We start from the raw sequence: 9880 nt of genomic DNA on the forward strand, positions 1-9880 counted from the left end.
AAATTGTGATATTGTGTGCTGAAACCACAATACACTGGTGTTTTTGTTTTCATGTCACCTGAGAAAAAACAGCCTCCGCTCCCGGGAACGCGTTAGCCACTGGGCCTTTGTGGCGGGTAGTAGTTCTGTCGCGCTCAGCCTGCCAAGCTTCTTGCATGTATTCGGCAGCTGTTTTAACCAACCTCCTCTCGACGAGCTAGTTCTGCGCTCTTTGGCTTGGCAGGTGATTGAATGATGTTCGCATAATCCTAGCTATACTACTGAAACATGGGCCACATGAAGCTTTGCAGAACTTTGCACGAAAATCTTCTGAGGTATTGTTAGCGAATCAAGTACATCAAGGTACAAGCTTCAATCTCTTCGCTCTACATTGCAAGCTTGCTTTTTGATTTGTTTTTATTGTTATAGGTTTGATTTTGTTTCCTTTGGAAAATCTGGATCCTGCTGCGAGATGTGCATGTGAGGTAGACTTGTTCCGTTCACTGCACCTTTGCTGTGTGCTGCGCACACTTTTCTTTCATCACTAACCGCTGTACGGTGTTTTGTATTTTCGCTTCCACCAAAAAAATTTCCAGGTTACGCATTTTTGGATACACTGCTATTGAATGTTAGTATACATATTCTCTGGCATTGCCGTCTTGTAGTTTTGCACACCGCATGAAATTTTCTAGCGTGGCCGTACATGTGCCCCTGATGCTCATACACTTCGCTTGAACATGCACAGGCCATGCGGACACGCGAAAGATTTCAAGGACTGTCAGACTATTGATTCATTAATGTACTTTCGCAATACAAATTTGGAAACACAGCACAAGGTAGCCTGTTACTTATGGTGGTTAAAATCTTAAACTCTGGTTGAGAAACAAATTGCTGTCGATATGTCCATGCTTCGGGTGCCACACTGGTGCTAATATGTCAGAAAGTACTCAAGATTTGATCGTGTGCTTGTATAGTGTTAACTACTGATGATTTTCGAAACTACTATATCATCCTTCATTTACTCGCATAGTGCTTGCATTCTTTCACGAAAAATTGATAGAGTAGGGGGTGCAACAAGTATGCAAAGGAAATGTTTGATCGGTTTCTAGGTGCTACTGCTCCTTTTTTTTGGACAAATTTTTTGCTAACGAAGATTTCGGTGAAAAAAATAAAATAAGTGCAGACAAACTAATGCTGCCTACATGCCTGAACCGAAAAGCATAATTGGCGAAACCGGTCGCGTCGTGTGCTCAAAGTGTATGCAGGCTGATCTCCGCACTCTGCTTGAACTTGTGGCACCATCTCAAAATTCCTTTGGTTACAAATATTGAAACCAAAATGCTATCAATTATTGCAGCAGTAAATGTATCTAAACTTAGTCGGTTCAGATAACACTAAAAAATCTTCATTATAATAATTCAGTTCACAATAATTGCAATTTTATGGCATTGAACAGCCTTGTGGCCTGGTTTTTTTCATCGCAGGAAGTGCCCTGATACTCTCAATCCTTGGCACAATTGCATGCTATGCATGAAACCGAGTATAGAGCCCAGTACTCTAGTTCAATCTAGGCCAAACAAGTTTCTTACATAAGTGCCTTCCTTCACCACTTTCCCCTTCTGGCACTTGCAAGCACCAAGAGTTTGCTTAGGAGTTATGTGGTCGCGGTTGGCTTCCACGTGCTATCATATTCACCATTTAGGAGGAACGCATTTTTATCATGAGTATACTGTTCTGTAAGTATTTCTAGAAATTGTACCACAGGTGCCTCCATTTACCATTTCTCCACTTGCGGCACTTACGAGCACAAATGGTTTGTGTGGCATCTTAAAAATTCCACAAGCTATTATCATCACCGATGATGGAACGATGATTAAAGGCTTCCCTGTTGAATCGGGTGATGGCATATGCCATTTTGCTTGTGCTAGTTATATATCCACAACTGCTAATCAGTTTACGATAGTCTTTCGTGTGCTGCCGAAACGTCAAAATTTTAATGTGACTGTCTGCCTGTGTGTCCCTCGATTCTGCCGCCAGGCCACAAGTTAGCATTTTTGAACAAGTTTCTATAGGCAAAGCTTTTACACACTATTAAATCTGGGAGTTCTTTGTACTTGTCCACGTTGTTCAGCATATTTGAGCATATTTGATGCAAAACATAAATAACTGATACTAGCAGTGTTATTTTAATTAAAAATAGATGTAGGTGTGATGCCAGTCTTTTTCAACACTCAGTAACAAAAGCTGGATGTGGGCGAGTTGGCATATTATGCTCGATTGTTACTACGGTGCAAGAAAAAAAGAGGAAAGAAGAAACACGTACAACACAGTGCCGAACACTCGTTGTGAAAGGGGGTGGCTTGACTCGAAACGCCTGGAAAATGTCCAGTGCATAAGAAATCTAAAGTATCCAAAACTTGATGTGGGTGACTTGGTCCACCAAGGCAAAATACGCTGGGTTAGGCCAATTTTGTGGCGAGCGCTCGCTCAAGTACGTTTAAAGGAACCATAAGGACAAAACACAAGTTCGGTTCATTCGAAAGATTGCCTTGATAGAATCATACTGACACCACTGATAACGCACACTTCGCTCAAATAAGCTACATAACTAGGAACAAACGGAATGGCCATGCGACCCACTAGCTCATTTTCCGCAACAGAACCTATGGTGTCACATGAGCTCAGCTGGGCTATCGGCTGAGGACGGAAAAAGTTAACGCAAATTAGGCACGGCTTATAGGCTTTGCGAACGAACTATTTTCGCTTAAGTGTAATGCAGACTCATTTTACAGCAGTAAGAATGGTGCGGTAAACAATGAAAGTTACAAAAACGCGCATAAGCATAGAAGTACCGATGCGCACTGCTGTTGGTACTGGGCTTGTTTTAGCTGCACAGCACTCCCCCGCTTTGAAGTTGTTTTACATGACACTGGCTGATTGGTGCAAGCGGAGTTGTCTTACGTGACCCTGTTTGTTGAGGATACCCGAGGTTTCATGAGACGATCACTTTTGACAGTAACAAAAACAAGCCAGGTGCAAATACGCTCAAAAACAAAGCAACGGCGGACAACGGTTCGTGGATGACTATAGCAGCGCCATCTGGGAGGGCTGACGGACAGCAAGGCCGCAAACCCGAATGACGCAGTGGAAGTTTGCTTGAATACACGTGCTTCTGACGTCATTTGTGACTACGAAAACCTACGATTTGGCGGGAGAATCAAAATTCTAATCTCAATTGATCAATTTCTCAGTGAATACGGCAACATTTCCTGCCGGACAAGCGCTGGGGGAGCTATAAAACGCGAAATCTTTCGAATAAAACAAACTTATATTCTGTCTTCATGGCTCCGTTAAGTGGAGAGCATTTTTAAGGTGCGGAGTACCTTAGGACCGCACAGTGTCGGTCCGCGTCCGTACGCATAGCATTTACAATCGCAAAAAATCACAGAGGCACCAGCAGGATTCGAGCCTGTGTCTGGCACACCAGAGATAGTGTCAGTCGTCTTGCCCATTGGGCTATGACCGCGAATTAGTACCCGAGAGTCAAACGGCTTACTTCATCGCCTGTAATGGTGCAGAGTACCTTACGACCTCCCAAAGTCCGTCCGCGTCCATCCGTGCGCACACCACCATCAAGCGAAAATCAAGCGAAATTCGATTTTAGCCGTGAGTTGGAGTTTCATATACGGAATAATCCAGGTGAAACTCACGGTTTAAATGGAATGACGGTCGGTGCGCAAATCGGATGTCAGTCGGGGCGCAACTTGGACGTAATTTCGAGACCCCGTAATCCGCACCCTCGCAATCATCCAATGAGTGGAGATGCTGCCATTTATTTCTTCTGTCTTCTGGTTGTGTTGGCTGTTTCGTGCGATATTACAGCTCTGTGCTATGCGAAACCTGTAGTAGCAGAGCCCTGTACTGGGGTCTGATGGTCATCTGCACGGACTATTTCAGAGCAGACCATAGCTGTGCCCAATTTTAGTGCATTATATACAGACATGGTATGGCACGATCAATCAGGTGATAAGAAGTGCGAGGAGTATACTGAGCCTCTGTATACAGTCTTCATAGGTTATGAGAAAGCATTTGACTCGCTCGAAGCCTCAGCAGTGATTCAGGCATTACGGAACCAGGGTGTAGACGAGCATTGTCTAAGAATACTAGAGGATATTTACAATTGGTCCACAGCTACCATCATCCTCCATAAGGATACCTGTAAAATACCCATAAGGAAGGGTGTCAGAGAAGAAGACACAAACTCTCCAATGTTATTCAGATCATGTTTGCAAGAAGCATTCAGAACATTGGATTGCAAACAGGTGGGAGTATGGGTGAATGGAGAATACCTCAGTAACCTCAGATTTGCTGATGAAGTTGCCTTGTTAAGTAACTCGGGGGACGAATTGCAAAGCATGCTTGCCACACTGGACAAACAGTAGAACCGTGGGCCTAAAAATAATATGCAGAAAACTAAAGCAATGATCAATAACCTCAGGACAGCACAGCGGTTTAAGATAGGTGGCGAGGCAGTGGAAGTGGTAAGCAAATATATTCACTTAGGCCAAGTTGTGACCATGGATCCCAAACATGAGACAGACGTAATCAGAAGGATAAAAAGGGGGTGGAGTGCATTCGGCAGATATTCTCAGATAATGACTGGGTGCCCACCATTGTCCCTGAAAGAGAGAGTCTATAACAGCTGCATCCTAGCGGTACTCACCTACGGGGCAGAAACCTGGGGGCTCACTATGAGGGTTCAACTTAAATTGAGGACGACTCAGCGCGCAATGGAATGGAAGAAGATAGGTGTAACATTAAGAGACAAGAAGAGGGTGAAGTTTGTCAGGGAATAAACGTGTGTTAAAGACATATAAGTAGAAATAAGAAGAAATAGACGTGGGCAGGGCATGTAATGCGAAGGCAAGATAACCGTTGATCATTAAGGGTAACAGAGTGGATCTCTAGGGAAGGCAAGCGTGGCAGGGGGTGGCAGAAAGTTAGATGGGCAGATGACATCAAGAAGTTTGTGGGGATAAATTGGTCACAGGACAGGATCGGGATAATTGTAGATTAACGGGCGAGGCCTTTGACCTGCAGTGGGCATAGATAGGCTGGTGATGATGATGATGGTGATATAGATAGCACCAGCAGACCCCCACTAATACAATCGGTTAATACTGGGTGCCTCACTGAGGGCTGCTAACTGGTTCTCTGACTTTAGGCTGAAAATTATAAACCAAGAAGGAAGACTGAGAGACTAATGTGCGTTCGGTATACAGAGATTTTAATTTATTTCCCGTTACTGCCTTAGACGGAATCTACTTTTTAGGTAATGTAAAGGAAAGCTTTTACACATTAGTTATTTTCGACCAACGAGGCGTTACTAGCATCTTTATTACAACCATGACAACTAATACATTCATTGATTAGTAAGATGTTTTCCTATTCTGAACTGAAATGAATGCCAAGACGACATGCGTTGCATGAGGAGGGAAATTTAAGTCCCTTGTGTTTTCCACTTCAAACATAAAAGAACGAAAGCCATGTTGCGTTTTTTGACGGCGTATCTGTGCCGTCTTGTATAGGGAAATGTCTTGTTTATGAAGTTGCAAGCATTTTGATGGTTGAGAGGCCACATTGCTGAAAAATATCACTTTTACCCGGGGGTATGTTTCAGGGTCAGCCGGTGGCAGCGCCATGCACTTCCCAACCTGAGACCCGAAGAGTTTTGTTGCGATAGCCTTGTGGTGTCGTTACTGACTACAATTCACATTGGGCTCCTAGAACAAAAGGAAATGCTCTCATTACTTGTCGGTTAGGGTAACGTGCCTCTGGTGACGTGGCCCACAGTCACTGCGCCGCGACAGCACTCGTAACAATTTTGGAACTGATGCTGCCTGCCCCACTGATCAGCCGATGCATGTGTGAGGATGCGTACAAAATACCACAAAGGGCTCATTACTGTTAAAATATTTCTAAGCTTGAACACCCCGTAATTCTAAAGTAAAGTGTAGGAGCATTAGAAGCTCCAAGCTGAGTTTCATCTCTTAACCGTTGATTCGGCGCACATGGTGTATCAGGTGAGTGTGTCGTGCACCTCCGCTGCTGCATATGAGGTCTTATAAAAGCTTTCATTGTTGTGCCCTCATTTGAAGAGATCAATTGGTTGTATATATGCAACGTACATTGCGACTGAGTGAGTTAAGGGATCTTCTTGCTTTTGTGGGTGAAAACTCGGATAGCCTTTTGTACGTATTCACCTTCAACCCATTGACTGTTTTCAGGGAACCCGTGGAAGATGCTCATCCACCACGCATGAAGACAAGTTGATGCGGACAATCAGAGGCTGCTGCTTAACAACGTGACGCTAGGCAATTGTTTCGGCAGCATGGTTGCGCACCAAGTCATCTTTTTGCCAGCTTTTACCTCGATTCAGAACAAAACGCCATGCGCTGCCAGATGCTTTTTGTGCTTCTTGCTGACTTGTGATAGCCTGATTTTATGCGTTTTAGATCACACTGTGAAGCTTGGTTATCAAATAAAATCTGCCTGGCCAGGCAGGTTCGTTAAGAACAGTTCGGCGCTGAAAATTGGGACTCTTAGAAAAGTGTTTCAAGGCATTTTAGCGTGCTCGTACGTGAGCTTTGTTGAAAGTGTTATGGTGACTGCTACTGTTTGAGGTGTTTTCAGCTTGAAGGATGGTGTGTACAAACAGGTAAACGTAGTAAATATAAACAAAACAAGTAAGGACATGAAATATTCTTACTGCGACAGAGCCTCAATTAAACGCCAAGATAAGTCATCAGCCTTGTGCAGTTGTTAATAAATTCTTTGTGAGGTACGAAACATATAAACGGTCACTTTCTTTTGTTCGCCAGCATAAGGGATCTTTCGAAAAACGACAAAAGGCAGTCTTACTGAGTACCTGCGGGGACGCTTAGCACTGTCTCCTTAGACCCATTCAATTAGGTGAAGAAAGTATAAGCCGTTGGAAAAGAATGCAGGCCCTAAAGAACTGTGGAAACCGCACAGTTGAATTGTAAGCTATGAAAATATTGTTTGTACTGCATTTGGCTGCAAAAGGCGACGTAATTGAAATGAATAAAGGCCTCTCACCTTCTTTTTTCCTATTGTGTACTACTTAACAGACTCGGTAAAATTAGCTTTTGTGCACCATCAAAAGTTGTGAGAATTGTTTATGGATATGCCATGCAGTCAAATTGAGATCAGTGCCGTTTTTGTTTCATAGTGGGTGCATGTTTGGCTGGGGAACGGTGTTATATTGACTGCAGAAGCTAGTATTTGCTGTTCTATCAAATAAATGCATATGTATTTTGATGACTAAGTCAATAATTGGTTCAATAAAGCATCACTGACGAAATTAGTAATCGAAATAAGTGTGACTGGCCCAATTAAAACAGAATGATGTTTCGCGAGCGCTAAGACTCCCTTAGTCATAATATAATCACGGTGAATGCTTGTATGTGATCAACAGAGCTATGGCGCTCCCAAACTGTCATTTTGTTTTATCATTAGGTCAATGACTTGAGCTTCATCTATTCAGTTATGCTCCTAAGAGATGGTATGTCACCCCTCTAATGGACGAGCAAATGCACCTAGTAATTGACGCCTTCACGTAGAAGTGTTTTGTTAATTTCTGTTCCATATGGTAGCGCAGCCTTCATAGCCAATGTGTATTGCACACTCTAGCCAAAACATAGCCGGTTTGGACTCATGCAAGGCCATAAAGCATAAGGTCAACGTTTTCCCACTGAGCGTCCCTGCAGTCATTGCTGTTAGTACATTCTACAACAGCAGGCAAGTCTCCAAGTATAGTGCATTGGACGCACTTCAAATCAAAACATGTTTAATGCAATAAATCTGTTACGGGCGGGGATGATGCATAACAGTTGAACATTTAAATGAGTGTATATACAGATTTCACAAGATTTTTTATTGGAAGTGAATATAGTATTTCCGTATTATGTTCCGTATTATATGGAGATGTGTTGCCAGTATATATTATGACTAAAAATGCAGTTCCTCGGCTGTAGCACGATGGACAAACCACAAGATTTTTTTCTCCGCTACAGTGTCCTTAGCTTTGAGATATCTGCCTACCGAGCTTGGTTCAGCTCATGGACCTTGACATAGATGTGAGCAGCAGTCATAATACTGTGCTTTGAAAATGCGTGTATTCACTCCTCACCAGCCTACGGAACCTATAAAGTAGATTGCCCAGTGGCGTGATGAAGGTAGAAGGCTGATACAAGTGCTAGCCTGTGTGTAATGGGAACAGTGCACTAGTTTGCCATTCATACGCAGTTGACATACTGAGCAATGCAACACAATGCTGAGGACCACAGAACAATAAGGACTCGATGACAAAAAAAACGGTACTGGCACTTGTCTAATGGCTTGTCTTGGGTCCTAGCTTTTTGTATTGTTATTTCACCGCGTGGCACCCCTTTCTGGTTTGGTTGATCATTTTGTGCGTTATTTTTTCTCTGCTGTGGCACAGGAGTGGTCAGTTTCAATCTGGATTTGCAGACACCACGCCGATGTTTTAAAGTAGTACTGACACGAAATTTTGGAGCTGAGATAACAATGTAAATAACTTTCTAAGTATATGGAAATATATTCGAGTAAGTATCAACTCTCACTGTTTAGTGTAACATATTTCAAACCAATTTTAATCTTCGCACCCACGAGAAAGCTTAGAATGGATGCCATTTTACCATTGGCATCATCATGACGCCATGTGCGTCAGGGGAAGGCTGCTGACGTCAGGGCCCCCGGGACGTAGACAAGCGCTGGCTGCTGTTGGGGCCGCGCTGCTTCCCCTTCTTCTGGGACGGAAATCGTTCTGCCAGGGCGCGTGCGACAACGGCCGGTCTGGAAGTGCGCGCGTCTCCGAAGCGGCCGTGGTGCGACGAGAACAGTGACATCAAGAGCGCCCTCCTGTCAGGGAGCCGCCTCAGTGTTCGTTTTCTCAAATTTTCTAAACTGAAAGGAATAAACGAGGCTGCAAATAATAATTTACCCTGTGATCGGCCGCCTAATGTGCCATCCTAAGATTAGTGGGCTGGCAAGCACACATAGCAGCGAAAAAAAAACGTAAAGGTGAGTGCACAATAGCGGCGCCGTGCCCTGTCGCGCGTCGCTTGCCGACGTCGGCAACGGCTGGACACCTGTTCTCGCTGAGAACCTGAACCTGTTTTCCTTGCCGCAGAGCGATAGAAACCGAGACCGATATTTTTGAAGTTCCGCACAGGGGAAACGCCAATGAGGGGTGGCGGGAGCGATCACGAGCTGGTGACGTGGTGCGCTAACCTGTTACCACTTTCCCAGCGCCGCTTCCGTGAGCACCTCTCATCTGGTGAGAATACATTTCGCCTGAAAAAGCGGGAGTGATGTGGGTCGAGATCGCGCACGCAGGACTGATTAACCGCATGACCGCCGCCACGGGAAGTTGGTGTGGCCTTCACCGGCCGCTGGCGGCCAGTGGCACGACAAGATCGCCGCTAGTGTGCACGTTGCTTCTCTGCACTGCTTTACCCATAACGCAGTAATGTTCTCTGAAGTATCTTCCGTTCGGGTCCATTGTGCGTGCATTCCTTGTCACCAGTAAACGATTGCAAGGAAGCACTGGTGAATTTAGGGAGCCATTTCTGCAGCAATGCACGATGAGCAGATATTTTGGTACGCCTTTATGTGCGTAGTTGCGCGTTCATAGCCAGGATTCCATTTATCAAATGGGAAGCTTTCCTGACAAGCGTGGAACGCTATAGAACGGCCTTGCTTATCAGATACTCGCCATTGTTCCATGCAAGGAAAATAAACGATTGTACAGCATTGATGGTAACGCGAATCCACCTTTATTAGCACGACGTTTGTT

The 9880-nt window shown here is 44.4% G+C and overlaps 1 protein-coding gene across 7 annotated transcripts in view; it reads left to right on the forward strand.

Moving 5' to 3' along the window:
• LOC144179517 (uncharacterized) overlaps positions 1–7366 on the forward strand; it is a 229911-nt gene extending 222545 nt beyond the window's left edge. For 6 of the 7 annotated variants that reach the window (XM_077707900.1, XM_077707898.1, XM_077707904.1 and 3 more), the window contains one exon: positions 6267–7366. In XM_077707900.1, the coding sequence (XP_077564026.1) occupies positions 6267–6347 (81 nt within the window). In that variant the 3' untranslated portion in view covers positions 6348–7366. Of the gene's footprint in view, positions 1–408; positions 465–6266 lie in introns of all 7 variants that reach the window. The other variant, XR_013324267.1, reaches the window with a different exon arrangement.
• The last annotated feature ends 2514 nt before the right edge of the window (positions 7367–9880 follow it).

This window comes from Haemaphysalis longicornis, unplaced genomic scaffold (genome assembly GCF_048455015.1).
Source record: "Haemaphysalis longicornis isolate Haplotype H1 unplaced genomic scaffold, Haemaphysalis longicornis Haplotype H1 scaffold_4, whole genome shotgun sequence".
Lineage (NCBI taxonomy): Eukaryota > Metazoa > Arthropoda > Arachnida > Ixodida > Ixodidae > Haemaphysalis > Haemaphysalis longicornis.